We start from the raw sequence: 25808 nt of genomic DNA, 5'->3' as shown, positions 1-25808 counted from the left end.
GCCCTGTCAGTTTGGCAAAAGAGGGTCCGGGATGCTGCAATTTGCATCCGCATGCTCTGTACACTGCCGCACCGAGGCAGCCCGCGCTCTTCGGCACCTCTTGATCATTCTCAGGCCATTTACTTGAGGCTTCCATACTTCGAATCCCGCTCGCCGGCAACTCTTTGTCAGGCTGGCTAATATGGCCCCACGTCGGTGGTTCCACGACAAAACAAACACCGGGAAAAAAGAGATTTCGAGACAGCCATCGAGGTTCCGGACGTGACAGCTCATCTTGGTGATCCAGGGCGGGGGTGTCGGTGGGCGTGTTCCGTGGTATTGTTGTGACTGGTATGACGGTTCACCGTCCAGCCAAGGCTGCCAAATCCCGTGCTTTCGTGCCCAGACAACAAGCGGTGAGCTATTTTATGCAGCAATTCTCCCGGTTGAGCCCCTGCAGATGGGAAATGTTGGGGCGGGATTTGGTCAGCTGAGAGGGTTACCGACTGCCTCGTAACATTCACGCCCCCTGGGCCGCCCTCTTGTGTGCCCATGACGTTGGCTCAAGCTCTTTTCCGAGTTTCGGAAGTTGAATTGACAAAACATTCGGCAGTCCAGCATCCATTCTCTGGATTCCCTACAGAGATCCGCCCCCCTCTTAATTGCCCCCTTCCTCCGTCTCAGGAGCTCCGAGTCCCTTCGAGATAAGATAAACAACAACACCAACATCAAAGGACCTCCGCCATCTCACCCTCCCTCCATCCCGAACCTCCCGCCAAGATGAGAAAAGAAGCGACGATATTGCGTCCCACGCACAATGGCGACCGCTACGAGCTCACCAGTCCTACTGTCATGCCCAAGGCAGCTGGCTTCCTGTGGAACCAGAAGATGATGGTCCAGATTACCTGCCGTGGATATGCCACCGCTCAGTTCATGCAGCCAGAGCCGGCCAAGTACGCCCATGCTCCGAATCTCGAGGCCAAAACCTTCATGCAGCCGGAGCCAAACTACTACGCCCATCACCCAGGTCGTTTTGTGTACATCAAGGACGAAGAGTCAGGGCACCTCTTCTCTGCCCCCCATGAGCCCGTTCGTACCGTTCCGGACCGATTCGTTTTCTCTACTGGCAAGAGCGACGTGGCCTGGGCAGTCGAGTCCAACGGCATCCGTGTCGAGATGGTGATGGGTCTTCCGACTCACGATGTGGCCGAGCTGTGGACCATCAAGGTGACCAATGTGTCTGGACGTCCGCGCAGGATCAGTGTTACTCCGTATTTTCCCATTGGCTACAAGTCCTGGATGAACCAGTCGGCCGAGTGGAACGAAGAGCTGGTCGGCATCGTCGCCAGCAGCGTGACTCCGTACCAAAAGGCGGCCGAGTACTTCAAGAACAAGTATCTCAAGGACAAGACATATTTCATCTGTGAGACGACGCCAGACTCATGGGAGGCCAACCAACAAAACTTCGAGGGTGAAGGTGGGCTCCACAACCCATCAGGGCTGCAAGAGCCGCAGCTGAGCTGTGGTGACGCGCGCTACGAGACCCCGACAGCCGCCGTGCAGTACCGCTTGGCGCTTAAGGCGGGAGACGAGCGCGAGTACCGCTTCATGTTTGGCCCCGCCTATGACGAAGCCGAGATCCGGACCATGCGTACTCGCTATCTGAGCAAGCAAGCCTTTATTCGCACCGCTGACGAGTATGCCTCTTACATGGCTCGCGGCCAGGGCTGCCTCCGCATCGAGACTCCGGACAAGGATCTGGACAACTTTGTCAACAACTGGCTCCCTCGCCAGGTCTACTACCATGGCGACGTCAACCGCCTCACCACCGACCCTCAGACGCGCAACTACCTCCAGGACAACATGGGCATGAACTTCATCAAGCCAGAGGTCACCAGGAAGGCTTTCATCACTGCCGTCTCACAGCAGGAAGAGAGCGGCGCCATGCCCGATGGCATTCTTCTGGCCGAGGGTGCTGAACTCAAGTACATCAACCAGATCCCCCACACCGATCACTGTGTCTGGCTGCCCGTGACCCTCGAGGTGTACTTGGCCGAGACTGGCGATTATGGTTTGCTCCAGGAGAAAGTCCGCAGCTCCAACGGCGACGAGCTCACCGTCTTTGAGAGGTTCAGCCGTGCCATGGATTGGCTCCTGAGGTTACGTGACGAACGCGGTCTCAGCTACATTGCCCAAGGCGACTGGTGTGATCCCATGAATATGGTCGGCTACAAGGGCAGGGGTGTTTCCGGCTGGCTCACCTTGGCGACGGCCTTTGCCGCGAACCTCTGGGCCAACGTTTGCGAGCACGAAGGCAGGACCGACCTTGCCCAGCGCTACCGAGCGGGTGCCGCGGCGTGCAACGAGGCGGCCAACAAGCACCTGTGGGATGGCGACTGGTTTGCTCGTGGTATCACTGACGACAACGTCACCTTTGGTATCAAGAAGGACCCCGAGGGTCGCATCTGGCTCAACCCCCAGACCTTTGCCATCCTCAGTGGCGCCGCCGGCAAGGAGCAAATATCCAGGATTCTGCCTCAGGTCGACGAGCATCTCAACACCCCATACGGCATTCAAATGTTTGCCCCGCCTTTCACCAAGATGCGCGAGGATATCGGCCGTGTGACCCAAAAGGCCATTGGCTCGGCCGAGAACGCCGCCGTGTATAACCACGCCGGTGTCTTTTTCGTCCACAGCCTGTACAGCCTCGGAGGCGAACAGGACAGGGCCTACACTTTGCTGCGGCAGCTCATTCCGGGGCCGAGCGACGCCGACTATCGCCAGCGTGGCCAGCTCCCGATTTATATCCCCAACTACTACCGTGGCGCTTGGAAGGAGTTCCCGCGGACAGCTGGCCGCTCCAGCCAGCTGTTCAACACGGGCACGGTATCCTGGGTATACCGCTGCTTCATCGAAGGCCTGTGCGGTCTTCGCGGCGACGACAAGGGCTTGACCGTCAAGCCTCAGCTCCCAAGTGCCTGGAACTCGATCAAGGTGACCCGCCAATTCCGCGGCGCCACCTTCCACCTCGACATTCGCCGTGCCGATGTCGACCAGGTCACCGTTAGGCAGGGAGGCCAAACCCTCCCAGAGGCTCGCATCACCAACATCAGGGCTGGCCAGACCTACCAGCTCGCGGTCTTGGTTCCGCAGTAAGCTGGAAGTCTTCCATGGACGATATGACTTTGGATGTTCAAAATTGGATGGAATGACAGGGTACATGCAATAATATTCTCGATCTTGGTTTTTTCCTGTGTTCATTTGTTACATTCTCATGAAGGGTATGGAGAGGGAAAAACAAAACAAACATTTCATGACATGGCTGGGAAATGTCAGGCATCAGCAGCACAGGTGATGGCATGATGGGTCGGGTCGGGTCGGGTGGACTTTTGTGGAATTTCGGTCGCAATTTCTCTCGGACGGTTACGGCTATCTTTCATATATTCCTTTCATGCTTTTAGACAACAAATATCGGACACAGACACAGACACAGCACGCCTCTTGCGAGGTGGTTCACAGCAACATACAACAAACACTTCGGAACATGATGGGAAACGCCTTCACCCTTCCTATCCCCAACAGCCATGTCATTTTCCTTCGAAACTACAGACATTGTTCGCGAAACTCAACTTAGCATTTTATCGGATTTGGGGAGGCACTTTTGTGTTTTTTTTCTTTTTTCTTTTCTGCGTTACGGGGAATCGTTTGGTTGTGTTGAAGACAAACCATTCAGTTGGGAGGGAGGCTTTTTGTCGAATCTGGATCTGCGTTTATACTTTTGACAACTTCAGGCATATTTCTCATGTGGCTAATAAAGCCACATGAAAGCTATAATAACATTTTGTCGCGGTCTCTCATTGGCTATCACATTCCAACCACCATCAAAAACTGCCCACCATGCAAGCCTGCGCCATCTTCGTAATCGCATTGGCTCATCAGGTATCTTGGCATTCCTTCGACTGGGGACGTTACATTGCGCTCACTGGGCCCAGCCGGCCTCAATGACATCACCACTGGGCGCCCATTCAAGCAGGCACAGGAACAGGAAAATGTTGGCTGATTTTTTAAAAGCGGTAATCAGTCCCCACCATCTCCTCGTCCCTTTTGCTGATCAGGCTCATCCATCTCACTCACGAAATCACCTACCCAAGCAGCGAATTCTCGTCGTCTTTCAGGACAGAGATCACCAACCATGGCGCCACCAATCGCACCCGCGGCACAAAACCAAATCCGCCAAGTCAACGTCCGCCAGGTCGCGACAGTCACCGTCTGGGGTCCCATCCCGACTGACCTCCCTGACCCCACGGTTCAGGTCCTGCAAGAGACTCGGACAATCTACATCGCTCCCACCACCACCAACACCGAGGCAGTGGTTGTTGCTGGTGGGGGCGGTGGTTTGAACGGAGGCGAGATCGCCGGCATCGTCATCGGAACTCTCGTCGCAGTTATTCTCATTATTTGGCTCATCAAGTATCTGTCCCAGAGGAACAGGCGGCCGAGCTATTACCATGAGGAGAAAGTGAGGAGCGGGAGTAGGCACGGTCATCATCATCACCACCACCATCATGGACGTGGCAGGTCGAGGAGCAGCCGGAGCAGGAGCCGGAGTATTGAGATTAGGGAAGTGAGTCGCCCTGCGAGGGTGTACAGCACCAGGTCCAGGTCCAGGTCCAGGTCCAGGTATTAGCAGGGGAAGTGGAGTTTGAGGTATGCTTTTTTTTTTCGTTCAACTTGACATCGTGAGACTTGATCCTGACAACCACCAGACAGCAAAGGACATATGAATGACGGTCAAGATTTACGAGCAAACATGATACCTTTCCCCATACTTGTACATAACATATCTACTACACTAATCACACCTTTCTCATCTACCGTTTCTCATCTACTGAATCTCAATCTTCCTCCCGCCCTTGGCAACCTCCTGCTTCGGCACCACAACCTTCAAAATCCCATCCTCCAAGCTAGCCCCAATATCAAACTCCTGCAGCGGCCCCGGAAAGGCAAACTCCCTGCTGAAATCCCCAACGAACCTCTCCTTCAACAGATACCGAATCGTCTCACTCCCATCCTTCTTCCCCTCTGCCTTGGCCGCCCCCTCCCCTTCATGCTTGGGACAGGTATCCATCCCACAGACATTGCAATGCTTCCCCTCTGTACACTCACACTTGGCCTTGTCACACTCCTCACACGGCTTACCAGGCCCACAGTCACAATCGTCGCACTTCTCGCCAGTGACGGTGACGGGCTTAGCCTTGGTTTTGTTGGAGGGGGTGGTGTCGTAGGGGCGCTCGACGTGGCCCCGGATGAGGAGGACGTTTTCCTGGGTTAATTCAATGTGGATGTCGGAGCGGGACATGCCGGGGACTTCGCCGTAGATTTCGTAGGACTTGGGGGTCTCACGGATGTCTGAGTTGTGGGAGGGGTTAATAACAGTGCTTGGGGATGTGGTAGAGGTACCTACCGAAGCGGGGGCGGGGGCCGCGGCGGTGACGGCCTCCGCGTGAGGCAGGGGCTGGGGTGGAGGCTGATTCATCTTGGACTTCGCGGGAGTAGGTGTCGAAATCGTCGAGGAGGCGGAAGAGGGTGGTGAAGTTGGGGTCGGTGGAGTAGAGGTCTGCGGGGAAGGTGAAGACCATTTTGGCTGTTTATTAGGGGTCCAACGGTGGATGAAGCTTGGATGGTGGTGGCTTTTGTGTGGTGATAGTTTGTGAACAGGCGCAGAAGTTACCTATGTTCCAGGTTGTGATGCGATGAACTGTGTCTGGAAACAATGGGAACACGAGCAGGAGGAGAGAGTTTTAAGGGGCCTGGCACAGGGCATCATGGCATCATCTCAATGTGACTACAACGTCATCCCGATGTCGTGGTGACTTCATAGGCCCCTAATAGGTAGCGCCTACTTCCCGACTCGTGCTCGATTTGAGTGGGAGCCTTCCCGGTGTTTTTGGTGGTGCGAGGTTGGCCACGAGCCAACTCAAAAAAGCCCACTTCGGCCCGGTTCAGTCATCAAACATATTCTGTTCATGAAAGTACGGGTTTCAAAATATGAGCAAGTTGGAGGATTGCAAGGCTTTAGCTGAATTCCTTTGCTTTCTTAACCGACTCTGGTGCCTTTCTTTTTCTGCCAACACATGCTGAATTGAGATCTACCATGCTGCAGGCCGTTCTGTAGGGTATGTCTTGAGAAGGGAGAGCTCGCTATCCATTTCCATTTGAGGCTTCAAAGTAGAGGTTGGATAATCCTGATTGGAGGATTTTTGTCCGCAAGCGACCCTGCATTCGTGCCGTCTTGCAACGAGACCTCATCCTTGGTATCGACCCAATTGCTTCTCTCTTATCAATAGATCCCCCGCCAGTCATCCGAAACAACTTCACCAAAAGGAGAATAAACGTCCGAGGGGGGCGGGAGCTACCACGTCTTTGGAGCCCCTTGCACGGTGAGATCCTCGTGGCCTCGATCTTGGCTATTTGTCTGTGAGAAACCAACGTCCAAGCGCACGGCATACTCGACACCGCTCATCGCTCAGCATCCACGAGCACAACGCAAAATCTGGTCAAGGGCACATGTGTCTGCACGTGTAGTTTCTCAAGGGGCCAGTCAGAATGTCTGGAAGCAATTGAAACCGGTCCGACATGGGATGTCAAAGTGTCAAGTAAGCCTTCTGTGAGCTGAATGTCGCAATTACAGCGACTGGATAGAGACGTCGATCACTTGACGGTCTAGCAGAGGGAGCAGCGTCGATATACCATCCATCCAAGGCACAAACATGTGTATATAAGACCTCTTCCTCTCCTCTCATCCAGAATCCTTTTCCTCATCACCATCCAACACGTTCACAAACAAATACCCTCACACAAACTTCCCTCACTCTCACCACAACTCTTTAACGCTTTTCCAAAGCCTAACCACCAACCCAAATTTCAACATGAAGTTCACCACCATCGCTCTTATGCTCTTCGCCACCTTGGCTTTGGCCGCTCCTACTCCCCAGAACGACGGTATCCTCAACAACAACGATGTCTCGGTCGACGATGTCACCATCCTTGTCCCTGTGGCCGCCGGTATCCCAGTCGTTGCCAACGTCTTGGGCAAGACCATTGGCAACTCCGCCCCCAACCCCATCGCTGTTGTCTAAAGCCCTCCCGCGATGATACCAACAAGTCCCGTGTCTTCCCCCAAGACTTTCGAGTTGCAAGATGCGTTTGGGAGCGAGACCAGCAGACGCCTGGGATATAAACTGGGGATTGTGATGAATAATAATGTGGAGGTTGATGGGTCATTGTACGATGGAGGTGTCTCGAAAAGTGGATAGAGATGGGATATGAACTCTGGTCCTGAAATATGCTTCAATCTGGTCTCGGCAACATATTCGACAACCGGCGCTTTTTCTCAGCATTGTTGGGGGTGGATTGAAACTTTTATTTGGGGGAATCTTTATGTATCTTTGACAATATTTACACACTCATTTGACGTAAACCTTGTCCGATGACTTGGGGATATGTTGGTGACCATCGAGATGGTTACCAGATGGGAACCCCTGTCCTTGGGACGCACTGTAGCCTTGAGTCAGCTCTGGCCTGAAAAGAAGGACGGGGCCACTGGGGATTTACCTGAGCGTAATAGGGATTGTAGATGGTGCAGGTTCCCACGGCACATGCTGTTGGACCGTTGTATCCCATGCCACCGCTGTTTCTGTGTCAGTTGCCATCTACATCAATCCAAGTTCAAACAAATATAACTCACCACTGTGCCCACAAAGGCTGGCCGGCAACTGGCGCAGCGGTAGAAGTAGAAGTCACAAACGTGGTAGTCACCCTCGAGCTGGTGCTAGTAGCGCTAGGAGTCGTCACTCTCACACTGGTCGAGCTCGTGCTCGTCGTCGTAACCGGCGCCCCCGTCGTCGAAACCACAACCGAGCTCGTTGTAGCACTAGGCTCAGCATCACACCACTCGCCATCCCCCCACCGGAAGCAATCCTCCCCCTTGCAAGCCAGCTCGAAGAAAGCCATCACCGTCGCCTCCTGCACCCGAATATCATGCGGCACCCCGGCAGCGCTATACCCCTCCAACCAACCCTCCGCACCATACACACTCTTTGTCCACCCGCTGATAGGAGTATTAGGAGTAACACTAACAGGTGTGATCCCAACCCCAAGCACCTCAGCCCACTGCTTAATCCCCTCCTGGTGGTTGACATAATCCAAAATCTCATCATTCGTCCCGTGGAACAACTGCAATTTTGGCCTCCACCCATCATACCCCGGGTAGGCGCTCTTGACCAAGTCGGCCCACTGAGCCGGAGTCTTGGTCACCCTCCCCTTGGCGCAATCATCGCTCCAGTAGCCAAAGGCGCCGGTGTTGTTCCCAGCAGGGGCGAAGCAGCCAAAGGGAACGCCAGCAAAGGCGGCACCGGCAGCGAACACATCGGGGTAAGATCCAAGCAACACCTGGGTCATCATGCCGCCGGAGGAGACACCGGTGACGAAGACGCGCTTGGGGTCGGCGTTGTACTTGTTGATTGTCCACTTGACCATGGAGACGACACCGAGGGAGTCGCCGCCGCCGTTGTGGGTGAGGGTTTCCTTGGAGGAGACATCCCAGCACTTGTCCGAGTTTGCTTGGGCGGGGGAGGACTGGGGGTAGATGACGATGAAGCCATGCTGGGAGGCGAGGGTGGCGTACTGGGAGCCGGAGAAGGCGGCGGGAGCGGTGCCGTGGCACCAGTGGGGGTTGACGAGGATGGCTGGGTTGGGAGGGAGGACGTCGGGGACGTAGATGTAGAAGGGGTTCTGGATGACTATCAGCACACTGCTTTTATCATTGGAGAAAGACGACTTACGTTACGGGGGTTAGGACCAAAGTTCTCCGTGACCAGCGTCAGCGAAGCCGCCGAGGCCAACGAGGCCAGCAGAGAAAGAACTGCGACAGTCTTCATCTTGGCGATGACCTGAGGTGAAGAAGAAAAGAAAAAGAAAAAAGGAAATGAAAGACGAAGATCATGATGCTATATCACTGCATTCCGCTACCATGAACATGGATGGATTGTCCGCCGGCCCGCAACTTCCAGGTTCAGCGCCAGTGCTCGGAGGGAGCATTGCCGAGATGCCCCGTTTGGTGTTTTGAGCGACGACGTTGCACACGGGGGTCTGGCGAGCCTTGGGGGGACGGAAGCGACCGCTCCAACGGTCGGAATAGTGTCAAACATCTTGGCGGGCACGTTGAGGTGGGAATAAGCTTTCTATGGTGCGGGTCTTTGCCGTAACAACAATATCGGGATATGTGTAATTAAATGCGTACCTTGGGCTACGTAGACACTTTGTGACTTCTGTTCATGACCCTCATCTCTTGAATTGTGTGGAATGATGAGTTGCTGAAACGCGAAAACTGCACAAGCAAATGACCGCAGATGGCGGCATCTGCCTGCAAATGCACAAGTCCCCACACGTCCAACTTCATGATGGATGTGCTGTGGCGAGACCTCCAACACCTTCACGAGGCATAGTGCCAGGCTGCTGGTGCACAGTCACCACCGAATGCGCATTCTGCCACCTCACCACCACCGTGTTTTCACCGCCAAACAATGAGATGCCCGCTTTCTCAGGTTGAGCCACCTCAGCACTTTTGCGCCAGCAGCAATCTCTGCTCTGCGTTCTTCGAACTTCTGGTCTACCATGGAGTCCGTCGCCGTACTCGCCGTGGCAGGCAATGTGCTGCAGTTTCTGGAGTTCACTTGGAAGCTTTTCAGCAATGCTGGAAAGATCCTAGCGTCAGCTGGAAGTTCTAGCGAGGAAAGTGCTCACCTTGATGATATTTGTCGAACACTGCAAGATTTCACCACTCAACTCAAACGCGACACCTCTTCTAATTATTCCACAAGGAAATGGGAGCCTATGCTCACACGTGCCGATGCGTGCGAGAGGGACTCCGAGAAGCTTTTGGCCATCACGACAAAGCTAAGGGCGAAGACGCAGAACGGCAAAGCGTCGAAGTGCTGGGCCAGTTTCAAGATCGCCATTGCAGAGGTGTGGAAGGCAAATGAGATTGAAGCTTTGATTTCACGGATCTCCGATCATAGGAGCGGCATCATTCTTGAGCTATGTGCTACGACAAGGTTGGCCAGTCCTCCATCATAGGTACATATACTATTGCTCAGGCCTTGTAGCTGACATTCTCCGACTGTGCAGTGAAGTGGTCCAACGGATGCAGTCTGACCTTCGACAATGGGAAGCTTTCAACTCTCTAAGACACAAAGAGATACATAATACACTGCAACCCTTAACGAAATTGGTACAAGGACCCCACGGCTGCCCCAACACTCAACTTCAAGACCTGAACCAACTATGCATCGATCTTCCGGCCTTGTCACTGGATACTCGACAATACGTACTTGAGGCCACTGTGTTGAAGTCTCTACATTATCCTGAATTGTCACTCAGGCATGACATAATACCAGAGCCACACGAAGTCACTCTTCACTGGGCATTCCCACCATCTCAAGGCAGCAACATGGACGCCATTGGTGGCATTTGCAGTTGGTTATCAGGGCCCGGAGGACTGTTCTGGGTGTCTGGAAAACCTGGTTCTGGCAAGTCGACCTTTATCAAATTCATTGCCGACAATAGCAACACTCAAAAGCTGTTGACCCAGTGGTCTAAGGGCCAAGAGGTCATTCTGGCAGCACATTACTTCACAATCTACGGTACTCCAATCCAGCGGTCTTTGAAGGGCTTGTTTCGGTCCCTTATTTACAAGATCCTATCCCAAGAACCGACTCTCATTCGAAAGGTGTTGCCACAGCGGTACAAGAACGACAAGATTCAGGAACCTTGGAAGCAATCCGAACTTCAGTCTGTCCTGAAGAAGCTTGCTCGAGAACTTGTGCATTCCAGACTCTGCTTCTTCATAGACGGCCTGGATGAATATGCAGGAGATCAGTTGGATATCTGCGAGATCCTCCAAGACCTCTCCCGCTCACCATGTGTCAAGCTTTGTGTTTCCAGCCGACCGTGGAACGTTTCGAGAATGCGCTGGGAGGGGACACAGACTCGAAGCTGTATATGCAGGATGTCACCCGAACCGACATACAACAATATACGAAGACCATGCTACGGTCTCACCCTCGTTGGGACAGCCTTGTCTCTGAGGCCGGCAGCGACAAAACAGACTCCCTGGTTCAGCAGATCATCGACAAATCAAGCGGGGTGTTTCTTTGGGTGACGCTTGTGACTAGGCTTCTCCGCGAGGGCCTTACCAACGACGACAGTATTCAAGATCTGAATAGACGTCTTGAAAACTTTCCTAGCGAGTTGGAACCGTTTTTCAGGCTCATACTTGACTCGGTAGACCCTTTCTACCGAGATCGAATGGCGAGAGCACTTCTTTTTGCTTTGCATGCGCAAAAGCCCCTTCATATACAGATGTACATGTTCCACGACAGAGAGTACGAGGAAGAAGATTATGCCCTCGGCGAGCCAGAGAGGATGATAGCTACCCTACAGCAACGAACATCTCAGGCAGCCCGTGTCTTTCGGCGCGTGAACGGCTGGTGTAAGGGTTTGCTAGAACGCAATCATGATCAGATTGAGTTTCTCCACCGAACTCTTTATGACTTTATCGCCACCCCCGAGATGCAGCAAACGCTGAAAGAAAAGGCAAAAACCAACAATACCGATTTCTGCCCGCTTCTCTCTCTTCTGAGAGCTTCAATAGCCCACACAAAACGGTCTTGCTGGCTTCAGCCGCCTGCATTCACTTCCTACGTAACGGCCCCGAAAGCCGAAGATCCACTGGTTGCCCTAACCCCTTTCGCCAAGATGGTAAAGGATATGATGGACTATGCTAGGAGGTTGGAATCTATGGGCGGAGAGACCCTTCTTTCCACTACCACCTTACTGGACAACATGGACATGAGCATTGGCACAGTGGAGGCGAATGGTGAAGTGCGTGATACCAAAACCATCACAATAGCACGCGTGTTATATCGCTACCACGTCCTGGGAGCTGGTTTGGCGCGGTATTTAGCCACAAAACTGCCGAGCACCACCTACTTTGATAGGTCGTCGTTCGCTCTATTCATATGCCAATCTCCACTGTCGGTTATTTTTGAACGTTCGCCCTCCAGCAAGGAGGCTTTTGGGTGGGTTGCTAAAGCCATCATGGATTCCGGGTACAGCCCCAACGACTCCTTTCTTCCAAGTGAGGGTGGGCGAGAGATGGAGTGCAATATTCTCTCCGCAATGTGTATCATCACACACTACACACGAATTTTCTCTCTTCGTCAGGGCACACCATGGCAACAATTGGTCGAAATGACAACTTCAATCGTCCTTGGGAATGAAAACACGTCATCGCCTCCAAAAACATTGTCAGACTTCATGACAGCTTTGGAACACGATGCATTTCTTCTTCTACTTGGATATGGTGCAAATGTTAACAGTCTGGCCCTTATTAAGGTCAGAGGAGAAACGTTCACGATCCCCATATGGCTAAATTTCTTGCTCTACACGGTTTACCTTCCTTTTTTCTCGAAACATACGACAGCTTATGAGACAACCCTAGATCAGATGTTGAAGGCTGCCGAGCCAGAGACTTGGTCACAAAATCTCCGAGGTGCCGACCATCAACACAATGTTCCACAACTCATCAAGGACTTGGCTGGTGGCCGTACGGTGCTTCAAACATTTGCAAAGTCACTCTCTAGACTGACTCGAGTTGAAAGAGGTAAATTTGCTGGTGGTGGAGATTTGGTTGTCAGAATATTGCCCGAAAGCCTCAACAAGGAGGCTTTCGCCTTGTTGGAACCACTGGGTCTCAATGTTGTGATGGTGGAGGAGCTCCGGCGTGATTGTGAGAACATGATACCTGCGAGAGGTGCCAAGCGGGGTTTGTCGGTAGCAAAGTTTGCGACTGATGATGTTCGTGACTGGAAAATAGCCAAGCGACTTTAACGGCGAATATGCGGCAAGGATGACCTTAGCACTAATTGCTATGGCAATAACATGTATTTGCTGAGCACATCACGATGGAGATATAGTGTCACTCATATGCCGTATAACTTTACATCCAGTGCCATCGAGCTTTTACACCATAGAGTCCGGTGCCAGAAAACGATCACAGCCCAGGCTGTTGGCAGAACCCAACTACTCAAAGCGACCTGGGTACCTGGTACCTGAGGAAAGACATTGATTGAGGTAAACGCCGGGAGCAAGCGAATATTCAAGAGACTGTACTACTGTGAGCATCATGTAGGCGGAGCCAATGCAAATAAACATTTCGGAAAAGCTGTAGGCATATCAGCTCACACAATCTTCTCAAACAAAGCTCGCCTCATCCCCTTGCTCGGCCTCCACTTCTCCCCCCATCCACACTCTGCGCACCATTCCGGCTACACAAATGTCTTATCGTCGGATAGCATCTTGATCCAGATTCCGAGTCACCAAATTGTACCATTCCACATCATGCGGCGACCGGCACCCTCCAGGCTTATGCCACCGGCTGATCTCAACCGCCCAGGTCCCACCCCAAGACCGACGGATCCTGCAGAATGACGATGGCCTCCCCCGCAACTTTGTATCTAGACGATAATCTGTAGAGCAGACCTTGCAAGATCGAATCTTCCCCGGCATTCCACGCACCTCATCAAGCAAATCACCATCCCAAACCAACTCGGGAATGACGGGTGCCTGCCCGTCCGCGTACCCAGAAGGTGACAGGAGGTGAGGGCACACCAGAAGGCGGTCGAGGAAGGTCATAAGCACTCTCATTTTCTGAAGCCTCCCTCCTCACTCAGACTTTTGGTGCACCATGCGCCCGTGTAGATAAAGGCTATCATTGATGATTTTGGCTCGCTCCATGAGCGCGTAATGCTGGTTCCGAAAATCACGTCCTGTGTTGAGTTTGTCACCGCCACGTCTTTTACGGATGGGCCGTGGGCCGAGCCATAAAGGTGCGGTTCGTGACTATGCGCGACAGGGAGTACGTGAGGTTCATCCCCATATTCTGCAACATGGCTGCTCATATGATGAGGAAGTGCCGGATTCTCCAAGCAGGGCCCCCTGTCAACCCGCATGCCATATTCAGTGTGCGTCAGACGCCACGTGTGGAGACGGATGCAATCGTGGCAAGAGTAAAGTCTTCGGAGATCTCGCTCGAGGTACTGTAGGAATGTTGTTTTGCCGTGTCGGAGAGTGGTGCTGGCTTGGGGAAATACCTGACGAACAGTGCGCGGCAGGTCAAAGCGAAACAGAGGACGCATTCCAAGGATAAGTCATGGAGGATTATATCGATCAGTTCAGCGGGGAGCCGTAGCGTACACGCTTTGTGCTTTGATGGGCCGCCCCGGATTGCTGGAAGAAGTCGCTGGATACGGAGAAGAAGGACATCCATTTGGTGAGATGTAATCTGGTAAATTGCTTTGTGGGTGTGACCCGAAAGTCAAAAAGTCTGTCAGCCCCGCCTTTTTCAGAAGCGAATGCTGCCTCTACAAGCACAACGTGCCAGAGATGTCACGCACCCGGGGATCTAGTACAGAGTAAACACCTCCTCCTCCAGCCCCTTATCCATCATCTCCCCGTCCATCACGCCATAAATATACGCCTCCCCAACAAGATAATACTCGCCCTGAGTCCTCGTAGATCTCAGCACAAACGGGGTCGACCCGCCATACAAGAGCACGACGATGTCCTCCGCCATTGTCTCCATCGGACCCAGCCCAACATAACCAGCCGTCAGAAGGACAGGACGCGCACCATTCTCATACCGCATCGTGGCCTGATAAGACATGGTTTCCGCCATAACCTTCTCGTCATCCACCGGTTGGGTGCGTAACAGTTCAAACTGCCTGCCTGATCGTTCGAGGGTAGCCCGCTGAAAGTACATAGATGTAGGGTGGTACTCCCTGTCGCAGATGGGAATGCGCCATAACGCATCGTCCCACTGGTCCTTTGTATACTTTGATGTCCGCTCGAGGAACGCCTTGACGTTAAGGAACAACTGGCGAGCGGCTTCCTGGGGATATTTCATCCCGTCGTTGTGGACAAAGACACTGCCAACTGCCACAACAGTGTCAAGACAAACACCATGCAGTCGAAGCGAGGCGGGCCGCGGGCCATTCATCTCGTGAACTAAAGTTATCGGTTGGGACTTGGACCCTGTTGCTTTGAATAACGGGACGCCCATATCGTCAGACCACGTGTACGAGAGATTGGCATCGAAGTCGGGGACCCATGTCGGTGGGTTGACCCGTCGTGTGCGACACCACTTGAGGACATCGACATGGCCTTGGGTGATGAGGAACCTTGCTGCTTGTTCGAAAGCTTCGTCGGGTGTCTTGGTGTAGTCTGTGTAAATTCCCGATTCAACTGCGTCTGCCGCGATACCAAGCAGGGCGTAGATCTTGTCCAAGGGTTTCGTGGACCGCAGGCCGAGAGCACCGTTCCTCACGTATGAAGTGTGGAGGAGTTCGAATAGAGGCTTCTTGCCACCTTCACGTAGGAACTTGCGCCGGCCTGAGAAGGCTGATCCCGCGGCGGGGTCCGTGTTCGTTTGTTTCAAGAGGGCCCAAGGGCCGTCTGGCGCAGCCATCAGTTCCTCTATGGAGAAGGGTCCCGGAATTCGAGCATGTCGACCGGCTCTGTACTCGTTGGTTTCCCAGACAATCAGCAGGCCATAGAACAGAAGAGAGGCGTGGAATGACTCGGCATCGGTTTGCTTGAAGCCACAAAGGACAATGGAATTGCGCGCAAGCGTAATTTCCTGCTTGATCCAAACGCGATTGAAATACTCCCGACGAGTAATCGCAGCAAATGCAAGACGTGGGAACCGCTCAGCAGCACGGTCTGCATCACCCTCGGCTGCGTTCGCCTTGACCATGAGTTCCACCACTGCATCCCTTGCGCGCATATTGGCAGGGTCGTCACCCACATCTGGCCAAGTCTCGAGGAGTTCCTTCTTGATGTCAAGCAGACCGGCATCTACAGCCGCCTTCCCATAGTTGGAGATGCCGTCTATGGCAGCATCACTGTTGTCAGCAGAGGGGCCAAGCCAGGACAGCACCTTGGTGGCACGTTCATAGATGGACCCCATTCGTGAAACCTGGCGCGACTTTTCCTCGTCATCTTCCTGGTTGATACACACTGCGTCGATCCAAATGTTGGTCCCAATGAAGGCATCGAGGTGTTGAAAGCATACGGTCAGGTTGCGTGCGATATCGACGTATCGCCCATGAGGCTCGACAATGACGCGAGAGAACGGTGGGTTTTCGCCCCAGAGATAGGATAATGCCGCGTAGATGGGGGCGGGGTCGGTGTCGAGAGGGACAACATCGATGCGGACGCGTATCTCGGGGGAAACAGAGAGAATATGAAGGAGGCGGATGTGTCCAGTTTCGAGATATGAATATTCGTATCGGGTGCTCATATTTTCAAAAGAAAAATCTTGTAGTAGCTCAGTTACTGGCTTTCGATGTCGATGTTGATTTGGATAGAAGAGAAATGGAAAGGGGCACTGTCGTCTCGAGCAGTGTGATTCAGAGATGCCAAGACCAGCTGAAAACTCGTTGCGCATGCTCACAAGCCACAGAACACCTTTCAGAGGGGCAGTCGTTGAACTCAAGTCGGCATAGCTCGGGATTGCAAGCTCCCATTCCCTATCAGCCGTTCAGCTTAAAGACCATCCCAAAAGATAAACTTCCAACCAAGCTTGAAAATACTTCTCCAAAGCTCTCCTATCAGATCTAGAATTACCCCAATCGTCTTGTGGTAAGCTCATCCGAGAGCATGAAATCGGTGGGGGCTCTGGTTGAAAGCATTCTAGTACGCTCCACCGCGTACCACTGACCAAAGTTTCCGTATAATAGGCAGTCATCGTGGTGTGGGACAGACCAAAGGTCGAGGTACTCAGGGTAACTAACGATCGTCAAAGGCACGCTGTCGGGCGGACTAAATTGAAGATGATGTATAAGCCAACAGAATTGGAAACATAATATAGATTTGAAAAACGTGCCATGCTGGTAGCTGACCAGTGAGAGCCATGTTCGTAAAAAGACATTTTCGCGACGAGGTTGTTTGCGGTGTGAAGATTGAGGTGCCTCTTCTCTTGTTGCTGGAATGGCTTGAGGTGGGTTTGGTTGTAAAAAGCAGCGTTTAAGAAAAGTCGCAAGGAGAGATTTCCGATGTTGTGGTAGAAACTTTGCAAAGTGAAGGTCGCTGCTGAAAGGTCAGGGCTATAGAGTTAATAACCTTCTGATATCTGGAAGTGTGGGAACTGGCTCGACATCCCCCGTGATCGCCACGCTGGAGCCGGCCCCATACCAAATTTTACAGCTCACCATCAACCCCAGAAAGACATCGTCACTTTTCAACATGAACCAAGACACGCGGAAAAGTTACTTATATCATCTGACACAGAAGAGAAGCTGCTCAGTCCTTATTACACCCTGACTGAAAATCACAGCCAAACCGATCCGATCCACCACTTAAATAGGTACGAGACACAACCGACAAAGGTTCAAAGTCCACTCACAAACCCTCCCTATCCCCCATCACCCCCTCAAACCGGAATCTTGAACCCACCCGGCACCCTACTAGTAAAAACCCCGTTCGGATCATACTTCGTCCTCGCCGCCTGCAGAGCAGCCACATTCCCAGTCCCATACCCCGCAATCGGATCCTGCCAATCAGCCGCATAGTTCAGATACACCCACGGATCCGTCGCGCTCTTGGCCACCAACTCCGACGTAAGAGAATCGTACAATTCCCTCGCCTTTGTCCTGACAAAAGCATCATCGAGGGAACTAGCCCACGAAGCGAGCAGCTGGATGACAACCAAGGGCTGATTGCTGCGGCTGGGGGAGTTGAACCCGAGGGAGTTGGTGGTCGGGTTGCGGTTGTAAATGCTGGGGGGGAGGGGCTGGAAGGTCATGGTCCAGACGATGCCGGGGATGTTTTGGACCGAGGAGTGGGAGTCCCACCAGATTTGGTAGGCCGCGCCGAGGACTTGGAGGTTGCAGACTGCTGTTTGGGTCCACCAGAGGTTGCTGAGGGAGGGTTAGTGAACGATGGGGTTGGGAGTTGGAATGGAGCGGGGGGAAACATACCGGCTGCTACCTGGAATGCTGGCTCCTGCTTCGACAGTCACGTTTCTCATGGTGTTCACCCTGGCGTAGTTGGTTGTGACCCATGGGACGCTCAAAAAGTCAGAGAACGCAGCGGGTGGCGACGACGAAGGGGGTCCAGTGTACGCCATCTGAGTTGAGATGGTATGGCTGATGCCGTAGTAGTAGACAAGACTGGTGATGAGGGAGGCATTCTCGTCGTATCCAGTGGCCTTGTTGAAGTCGATGAATGCCAAGAGGTGGTTGTGAAGCGTCGTGGTAGGGTGCATCATGGTTCCTCCCCACATTAGCCCCTGGGTGTGTGTCTTCATCGTCACGCGGGTGACGATGCCCAGATTGTTGCCACCTCCGCGAAGAGCACGCAGCAGGTCAGAGTTCTGGGTGGCTGTGGCCTCAACCAATGTGCCGTTGGCCAAGACGACTTCGTACTTGGAGACAGTATCAGCGGCGAAGCCAACCTTTGGTGAGAGGAAGGACAGTCCTCCGCCGACGATGTAGCCACCAACACCCACGCTCGCGATTCTTCCGCCAGCAACGGTCAGGCCCAAGGGGTCTAGCTGAGCGTAGACCTCTCCCCAGGTCAAGCCCACACCCAAACGCACGTCTGCATTTCCATTGACAAGAGTGATCTCGTTGAGGTCTCTCAGATCAAGGGTAACACCACCGGCGATGTTGGAGGCTTGGGCATGGAACATGTGTCCTCCTGACCGAACAGCAAAGCGACATGCGGGATTGGCAGAATTGGCTGCGAGAATAGTCACGGCGGTGGAAACATCGGCAGCTGATGCTGGCTGCACAATGCAGTCCGGCTGTGTCTGAGATGTTTGCAGAGAATAGTAGGACGATAACGATGATGTGTACCTGAAGTTCCCCGGAGCAGAGACCTTGGAGCTTCCGAGAGCAGCCAGAATAGCTGCACACTGTTGTGGTTGTTAGATCAGCATTCACAAGACAGCTTGAGGGTTGGACAAGACGTACACAAGTGGAGAGAGACATGACTGCGTGACAGAAAGCGAAGGAGGGCTTGTCGCTTATCTCGAGTAATGTCAGTGGTTATCAAACTCATCTGAGCGACTTCGTGCCGGATATATATAGGTAGGTAGCTCAGGAACACGGCAACTCGGCGTCTGGGTGGGAACTTTTGTCCCATCAATATTGATATGATCACAAGGTCCCTACCTGTAACTTTTGATGCCGATATGTGTGGTCGTGCCGTACTCATACGTTAACGAGCTCAGCCTTGGGCAAACCACGTAATTAGGTGGCAGCCATCATACGACCAACATTCTGGAACTAGTAGCGCGTGGTATAAGTTGCAACCACTAACTCTCGGCCTTGGATCAGCCTCCCAGACGCGCACGCGGCACAGGTGATGTGACGGAAAGGATGAGAAGATCCTCGCAGTCCGTGAGCCCTTGTTTAGCATCAAAAGAGCTGCATTTTTGCTCATCTTAACACGGACGTTAGTGTGGACTGTTGGTTGTCCAAGAGCCCCAACACAAGTTCATGGCGTCGACGAGCAAGGGTTTACACCGAGTTGGGGGCCGTGACGCCGTGCTGTTGCAGATGGCCCCTGAATGCGGCTCCACATCTCCGACTGCGCCGTTTTGTTGCCGGCACTTATCTTCCAGGTTGGTGCCGGTCCGGTCCGGGGCTGGATCTCGGGTCGCTTACGTTGTGGGTCTCGGTGCTGGGCGTAGGGGATGCGCTGCCGGTCGGTGTACATGAAACTGTCATGGAAAGCCGTTGAGACAGAGCAACTGTGGCGGTTAGGGCATGGAACCTATCCAACGTGTGTCCATCGACGCTTGAACAAGGTATGATGCCTCGTACGGAACACCCGGAAGGTGTTTTACCTCGAGTTTCTCATTTGACAACATTTCATCTTAAACCTCAGCACCGTCCTCGGCGTCTTTGACAATTGGACAATGGCGACACAAGGCCAGATCCAGAACATCCGCAAGGACCCATCCCAAACTGCATATCTTCCCGAGAGATTGCCAGATGAACTGCGCCGACGACGGCTTTGGGACCGGCCAGCGGTACATGTGTTGTCAGGCAAGGGAGGAAGCCTCGTCTGGCCTCAAAGGCGAAAGACTGAATCCATATCACGAGGAGAAATACCAGATGTTCCAGGTCTAGATCCCTGGATTGGTGCAAGGCGTTGTTCAGAAGCAAAAGTGGTTGGATAGTCATCGAGGCCGCGAGTTATTCGATTATATACCGCAATCAACACCGTCACAGATCAGCCAAGGCCGATGGCCAGACTCTCTCAGCAGTAGAGAGTCCTGGAATGACAGCAACTTATCGACGTGGCGGCCATATACATTATTGGTACCAAATCCATGGTCTCCATGGAAACAAGCCCGGAAACATTTTGTCGTTGGCTGATATCTTGTTGAAAATGGGGAGCGCTCCCAGGTCGGCTATGAGTTGGGACCGGTGTTTTGTCCTGGCTCCTCATATGTATGCCTTCGACTCATAGGGCATCCCCTTCGTCTTGAGAACCCCGACGGCGTGAGCCAGGAGCATCACCTGCGGTACACCAGAATTGATGCGAGCTCAGTATCCCAGCAGTGGTACAACTGGACAATTTACTGCTGCAAATATTTGATGTCCGAAGATTTTCAGCAAGATTTTTGGCAAGGTTTTTGTAACAGGCGTATAACCCCTGACCTACTTGATTGTAGACATGTGTGCTTTCTTGTTATGCCATGTCGTACCTGAGATTCGACCGAGGCTTAAAGCAATACATTCTTCTGTTATGTATCGTGCTTACCTACCACATGCGGGCTGGATGGAAAAGCATTGGGTGTATCAACATGAGACTTCCACACATGACCGGGGCGATACAACAGACTGTTCTTCCCCAAGACCTCAGAATGATGGATCTAGGGGCGAAAATCCATGTTGCCTAGGCCGCAACTATCTGACTCGCCGCCACCTTGACGACCTCACCCACCTCGGACTTTCCCCACCCTGACGATACCCAATCGGCGAAAAGGTCGTTCTCAAATATACTACCGCTATCCCTCCCAGTTTCCTTGCATATCTTCACGTCATCTATCCCAATACAGTTGTCTTTGGTCCGTTTGTTCAAGAGTACAAAATGCCCTCGGCCCTCCCCTCCGACACCTCCACCACCATTTCCAAGTCTCCCCCAGAACCAGCTTCCGCAGTCGACATCATCATCACGCTAGCCATCAACCCCGAAAACAAAGAACAAGTGGAAGCCAACCTCCTCAAGGCGGGCGAATGGATTGAGAAGAATGAACCGGGGTGTCTTCAGTGGGAGGTGTTTTATCTGGAAGCAACCGGGGAGATGGTCTTGGTTGAGAGGTCAGCACCTATTGAACCCGCAGTGCGATGCTGGGTGACACTTACAATTTGGATCCAGGTTCAACGACCTCCCCACAGCCCGCAAATACCACCCCGAAAACAGAAAGAAAGACGGCATGATTGACGGGGGACTGAAATGGGCGAATGAGATTGTCGAAAAGGGCTGGCTGAGTCAGGAGCCCGACATCAAGGTTTTGAGTCGGAGGGGCGGGTTTGGGTTGAGGAAGTGGCAATGATTGTCAGGATGTTTTGTTGCATGTTGTTTTAGTACACCTCCTCGAGTCTCGATGCAATTTTCAGCATGTTGCTTTCAAAGTCGAGCCCCATCCCTACTGCCGTAAAGACTGACGCCGGCCGGGCAAGTCGGCAAGCTCAACATGCTCCACCGTACTGCTTTGTTCCATTCTCTCAATCCGCTCAGCCAACTCGACGAGTTCAGGATATCGTTCTTCTCCATCGCGCCTGATGCGCTCAGTGATGATTCTCTGTGCGGCTTCTTGGCTGAAGAGCTGGGCGTCGCACCTGGGACAGGCGTCTAGTCTTTTGAGTTTCTCCTTGTAACGCACGATGATACAGCATGAGATTAGAACTACTATAGGGGCAACCAGGAGCCCGAAAATGAGACCGATGATGAGGTTTCCAGTTTCTCTGCTCTCTGGCTCGGATGTGATTTCGGTGTTTGACATGGTTATGGTGAGGGGGTCTTGTTGACAGGTCGGGTCATTCAGAAGGTTTGGTGAACCAGTAAGGTACTCACGAATCGAGGGACAGTTCGTCGAGGTGAGCCAGTAGCTTGGTTGACAATATTCGATATTGGAAACCTGTGTTTGCCGAAGATTCCATTTCGGTCAGGACGTAGTGCCAGTGGCGCTTTTCATGTTGATGTACCTTTGTCAGTCAGTCGGTAGCAATGTTCAAAAAACATAAAGGAAGTCGCATTGATGCATTGTTCGGCTAGGTATTCTTATTTGGAGTTACAATGAGAGATCTGTATTCTGAGCACTCCATTGTCTAGGTATCTATCTGAAGGTATCTCAATGATTGGTAGGTACCTTAACTCATATGCAAGGCGACTCCCCATCTAACAACACCTCAAAGGCGGCTAGAAGAGAGAACGCGAGGCTTGGACTTAATAAGACAACACACAGTAACCTCTTACAAACTCCACTGTCGAATGGGTACCATGTCAATGCAGATGGCCTCCCATGCGTGACTCAGAAAAGGATCATCTGCCATGTGGACTAGGTTAGCTACAATATACAATCGGCAAGGTGGGATCTATGATACTTGTCGTAATCATTTATTGAACTGGATCAACACGGTTGAAATCATGGGCCACAGGTCGGTGGTCGAGTAGGATATGATGTGGAAGCACGCCGCTGGCATGAATGGCTTCGCATAATGACTCCCTGGCTGCCTGGGAAGCACCGCAGACAATGATGGTTGGCATCGCACTCTCCGGAGACGGGCCTAGCATAAAACTGGACCAAGCCAGGAAGACATCGTCCGGGAACTCCCAGTCATCTAAAACAACAGATAGCCTCGCTGACAATGCCTCAAACAGGTCCCTCGCTTGGCCGATCGCTTGCCAGCAGCGATTTATTCCAACTCTTGCGTGTGTGTATCCCTCTTCAAGGCAAGGATTAGGTTCCGGCTCGGTAGCGACGCGTGGTGATACCGAAAGCAATTTGCAAAGTTAGGAAAGTAGCAGCATCATGCTCCTTACTGTAAGGTATAAGTCTCGTTTGGCGTTAGTGTACTCGGCCAGACACGGTTACGGCATGGCGAACAATGGAACAGCCAGGCAGCTAGTGGTGAAAACGAGAAAAAATAAGTGGTCTCGAATCTACAGGCTGAGTAGGGGGTCATTGCTGCTGGCTTCTGGAAACTGTGTGTATTCGTTGGGCATACAGAATCAGCCCCCACCACCCCCTAGCCCAAGTGGTTGAAGACCTTGGTTCGGCACTTTGATTCGATATTTTTGCTTACGTGAATCCGTGCAGCGGCCCGTGCACCATCTTTGGCCTTTACTACCCATGAACTCCTCCCAAGGATGTTACGACTTTGCCTTGCACCTACCGGGCAAAGTGAAACGAACGAGATCAGAGAGACACCAGAATTGCCACCTGCGGCACCCTTCACTCCGAACTCCCGCACATATGTAGAGAACTTCTCGTACTGGCGAGACCGCCTCATCATTCTCAAAGAAGTCTTCGACGAAGCAGAACCAAGGACCCTCTCCTAATGGTGGTGGATCCGCCGCAAACCAGTACAATGAATGGTACACATTCTGGATGGCTGTTGTAGTCCTCACCCTAGGCCTCGTCTTTGGCATCCTTCAGTCCACCAAAACCATCATTTCAACCCACAACGACCTCCACCCACCCCCCGAAAACACCCCCCCTACCCCGCAAGAGAATTCCTCACCATCCCCCTAAACAACCCATCCACATACCCCTGGCTCCTCCACTCCCTCCAATCCCGCGTCAACAACCCCCACCCCTCATCATAATCCTGTATCCCCTCCCGCACATAATAACTCCCCGCCAACACCCAGATCGTCCACCCCGCCTTCTGGCTCGGCAGATAACTAGCCAAACAAGTCGCGTACGTACCCCGCCAGGTATTCGCATCCATCGCAAACCCAAACTCAGTCAACAAAACCGGGAACTGGATCTTTGCTTCAGACGTCATGGCTTTGAAGCCCTTGTTAAAGAGGTTGTATTGCAGAGAGGAACAGCTATTTATCCCCGTTTCGTAGTTGTGGACTTCCAGCACGAGTTTGTTCGCATATCCGGGGAAGTCTGACAGAGAGAAACGGGTGTTCCCCGGGGAGAGGGTCGAACCATCGAAAAAAGGCGCGACGGTGGTATCGTAGTTGATGCCAGAGAGGAAGATTAGCAAGGCAGGATTGGCTTTGCTGATGGCGGAGGCACCCTGTTTGTGGAAGTTGTAGAGGGATTGCCAGTTGTAGGATGAGGAGCGGAGGGCGTTGTTGTTTGTTGGTTCGCGGGGCTCGTTGCGGAGGCCGATGGAGACTAGACCGGCCCAGTTTCGGCCCTGTTGGGGGTGTTAGATGGGAACGGGGGAAGGGGGTGTTAGATGGGAACGGGGGAAGGGGGAATGGGGAATGGGAAACACACGTGGTTAGCCATGTAAGACAGTCCTCTGACCCAGTTGGCGGTGTTAAAGTAGGTGTCTCCCCACCAGGTGTTGCCGTCGGTGCCGGAGCAGCACCACATTCCTTTTGAGATGTGGTTGTCAAGATGGACATAAATCTGTTGCCTGGCTAGCTCGGCGGCAACGGCGTCGAAGACTTGGAGTCTGGTTGTCGAGGCGGTGAACTGTGGGTTCTTTGCGAGGACTTGGTTGAGGATTTTGGTGCCGTTGGCTTGGCCGAGTGCTTGGGTGAAGGCGCGTTGGATGGTAATGTCTTGTCCGTTGTTGGCGTAGATTTGGTCGATCATTTCGATTGCGAAAGTGAGACGGATGGCGTTCATGCCGATGCTCTTGATCTTGGTGACGATGTATTCGATGGACTGGTATTGCAGACCCTCCGGGATCATGACCTCGCCATGACCGGGCCAGTTTGTGCCGGCGTACACGATATTTTTGCCGGTTGTGTCGCGAATCTTCCCGGCGGAGGTGACAAAAGGGCCAAAGGGCCAGGATCCGGCCTGTCGGTTAGAGAGGTCATTTTGGTATTGGTTTTGGTGGCTTGGTGCTGCTTGAGTGAGGCTGGCCAGCGCCAGAAACATTGAAACAATCTTCATGATGACCCCAACGTGTGAGGAGACGAGGGTTTCTGTGGTCGTTACACATGATTGGGGCAATGCAGCATTTATCAGATGAACTCATGGCTTCTCCAACGGAGCAGAAGAACCTCGATAAATTGTGTTACATATTGAGCGGTTGATATGATGATGTCCTATACCGTACCACAACGTCCCTGCGACCCGGACAGTTTCCCTTGAATAACTCCCACTGTCGTAGACAAGCACGTTTCAGGGTCTCGTGATCTCACCATCAACACCACCACAACGCTGATTCGAGCGTTTCCCGCAGGAGCTGGTCCGATATACGACGTGGTTCCTGTCCTGGGTGACATTCTGTGACTGCCGGCTCCGGTATCCCCGCATGCCCCGTGGGTGATCAACGTTAAGATGACTTGAAGGCAACCCCAATGGAAGGTGCCTGTGTCACAGCAGTCTTATGGATGGTGGAAGAGGTGACGTTGAAATTAAGCCGGGCACCCTTCTTTTGCCGAGACAGGGGTCCACTTAACCAGACCCACTTCCCCACAACAGTTCCCCGCAGGAGCAAATTCCCAAAATCTCCAATTTCTCCACGAATCTCATTAATGAGATGGATATC

General features: G+C 52.8%; 10 protein-coding genes across 10 annotated transcripts; 5 read left to right on the top strand and 5 right to left on the bottom strand.

Annotated features, from left to right (window-relative positions):
- On the top strand, positions 1-3135 carry QC763_512590 (uncharacterized protein; the record flags this gene model as incomplete). Its single annotated transcript, XM_062913817.1, has 2 exons — positions 1-395; positions 760-3135. The coding sequence occupies exons 1-2, from the start codon at positions 333-335 to the stop codon at positions 3133-3135; spliced, it is 2439 nt and encodes an 812-aa protein (XP_062764071.1). The 5' UTR covers positions 1-332.
- A 1036-nt stretch (positions 3136-4171) lies between these two features.
- On the top strand, positions 4172-4840 carry QC763_512600 (uncharacterized protein; the record flags this gene model as incomplete). The annotated part of the gene is made up of 2 exons (XM_062913818.1): positions 4172-4603; positions 4746-4840. 2 exons carry the CDS (start codon positions 4172-4174, stop codon positions 4761-4763), a joined length of 450 nt encoding a protein of 149 aa, XP_062764070.1. The 3' UTR covers positions 4764-4840.
- QC763_512610 (uncharacterized protein) lies at positions 4821-6108 on the bottom strand. The gene is made up of 2 exons (XM_062913819.1): positions 5444-6108; positions 4821-5388 (listed from the first exon to the last, which is right to left on the bottom strand). Exons 1-2 carry the CDS (start codon positions 5616-5618, stop codon positions 4865-4867), a joined length of 699 nt encoding a protein of 232 aa, XP_062764069.1. The 5' UTR covers positions 5619-6108; the 3' UTR covers positions 4821-4864.
- Positions 6109-6332: 224 nt separating this feature from the next.
- Positions 6333-7446, top strand: QC763_0082430 (uncharacterized protein). The gene is made up of 2 exons (XM_062906130.1): positions 6333-6635; positions 6884-7446. Exons 1-2 carry the CDS (start codon positions 6616-6618, stop codon positions 7116-7118), a joined length of 255 nt encoding a protein of 84 aa, XP_062764068.1. The 5' UTR covers positions 6333-6615; the 3' UTR covers positions 7119-7446.
- On the bottom strand, positions 7378-9380 carry QC763_512620 (uncharacterized protein). Its single transcript, XM_062913820.1, has 4 exons — positions 8823-9380; positions 7727-8772; positions 7594-7669; positions 7378-7536 (listed from the first exon to the last, which is right to left on the bottom strand). Exons 1-4 carry the CDS (start codon positions 8916-8918, stop codon positions 7504-7506), a joined length of 1251 nt encoding a protein of 416 aa, XP_062764067.1. The 5' UTR covers positions 8919-9380; the 3' UTR covers positions 7378-7503.
- A 4-nt stretch (positions 9381-9384) lies between these two features.
- Positions 9385-12930, top strand: QC763_512630 (uncharacterized protein; the record flags this gene model as incomplete). The annotated part of the gene is given in 3 exon segments (XM_062913821.1): positions 9385-10094; positions 10168-10975; positions 10984-12930. Coding segments are annotated over 3 exon segments (3195 nt in total). The 5' UTR covers positions 9385-9654.
- A 1573-nt stretch (positions 12931-14503) lies between these two features.
- On the bottom strand, positions 14504-16399 carry QC763_512640 (uncharacterized protein; the record flags this gene model as incomplete). The annotated part of the gene is made up of 1 exon (XM_062913822.1): positions 14504-16399. The coding sequence occupies one exon, from the start codon at positions 16397-16399 to the stop codon at positions 14504-14506; it is 1896 nt and encodes a 631-aa protein (XP_062764065.1).
- Positions 16400-17530: 1131 nt separating this feature from the next.
- QC763_512650 (uncharacterized protein) lies at positions 17531-20372 on the bottom strand (the record flags this gene model as incomplete). Its single annotated transcript, XM_062913823.1, has 3 exons — positions 19074-20372; positions 18078-19015; positions 17531-18017 (listed from the first exon to the last, which is right to left on the bottom strand). The coding sequence occupies exons 1-3, from the start codon at positions 19089-19091 to the stop codon at positions 17531-17533; spliced, it is 1443 nt and encodes a 480-aa protein (XP_062764064.1). The 5' UTR covers positions 19092-20372.
- Positions 20373-20520: 148 nt separating this feature from the next.
- QC763_001510 (uncharacterized protein) lies at positions 20521-22063 on the top strand. The gene is made up of 2 exons (XM_062905291.1): positions 20521-21434; positions 21493-22063. Exons 1-2 carry the CDS (start codon positions 21205-21207, stop codon positions 21668-21670), a joined length of 408 nt encoding a protein of 135 aa, XP_062764063.1. The 5' UTR covers positions 20521-21204; the 3' UTR covers positions 21671-22063.
- A 271-nt stretch (positions 22064-22334) lies between these two features.
- Positions 22335-25207, bottom strand: QC763_001530 (uncharacterized protein; the record flags this gene model as incomplete). The annotated part of the gene is made up of 2 exons (XM_062905300.1): positions 22335-24494; positions 24578-25207. The coding sequence occupies 2 exons, from the start codon at positions 25205-25207 to the stop codon at positions 23838-23840; spliced, it is 1287 nt and encodes a 428-aa protein (XP_062764062.1). The 3' UTR covers positions 22335-23837.
- Positions 25208-25808: the final 601 nt, after the last annotated feature.

This window comes from Podospora pseudopauciseta, assembly GCF_035222475.1.
Source record: "Podospora pseudopauciseta strain CBS 411.78 chromosome 5 map unlocalized CBS411.78m_5.2, whole genome shotgun sequence".
Lineage (NCBI taxonomy): Eukaryota > Fungi > Ascomycota > Sordariomycetes > Sordariales > Podosporaceae > Podospora > Podospora pseudopauciseta.
Note: the sequence above shows the minus strand (reverse complement) of the source record. Positions and strands in the feature narration are given on the sequence as shown.

Bases quoted from the DNA above. Each gene is read 5' to 3' on its own strand.
- QC763_0082430 (XM_062906130.1), top strand. From the start codon at position 6,616: ATGGGATGTCAAAGTGTCAA. The intron at 6,636-6,883 runs GTAAGCCTTCTG...GCTTTTCCAAAG, and splicing joins ATGGGATGTCAAAGTGTCAA to CCTAACCACCAACCCAAATT.
- QC763_512620 (XM_062913820.1), bottom strand. From the start codon at position 8,918: ATGAAGACTGTCGCAGTTCTTTCTCTGCTGGCCTCGTTGGCCTCGGCG. The intron at 8,773-8,822 runs GTAAGTCGTCTT...ATAGTCATCCAG, and splicing joins TTGGTCCTAACCCCCGTAAC to AACCCCTTCTACATCTACGT. The intron at 7,670-7,726 runs GTGAGTTATATT...ACACAGAAACAG, and splicing joins CAGCCTTTGTGGGCACAGTG to CGGTGGCATGGGATACAACG.
- QC763_001510 (XM_062905291.1), top strand. From the start codon at position 21,205: ATGCCCTCGGCCCTCCCCTCCGACACCTCCACCACCATTTCCAAGTCT. The intron at 21,435-21,492 runs GTCAGCACCTAT...ATTTGGATCCAG, and splicing joins GAGATGGTCTTGGTTGAGAG to GTTCAACGACCTCCCCACAG.
- QC763_512610 (XM_062913819.1), bottom strand. From the start codon at position 5,618: ATGGTCTTCACCTTCCCCGCAGACCTCTACTCCACCGACCCCAACTTC. The intron at 5,389-5,443 runs GTAGGTACCTCT...CCCACAACTCAG, and splicing joins CGGCCCCCGCCCCCGCTTCG to ACATCCGTGAGACCCCCAAG.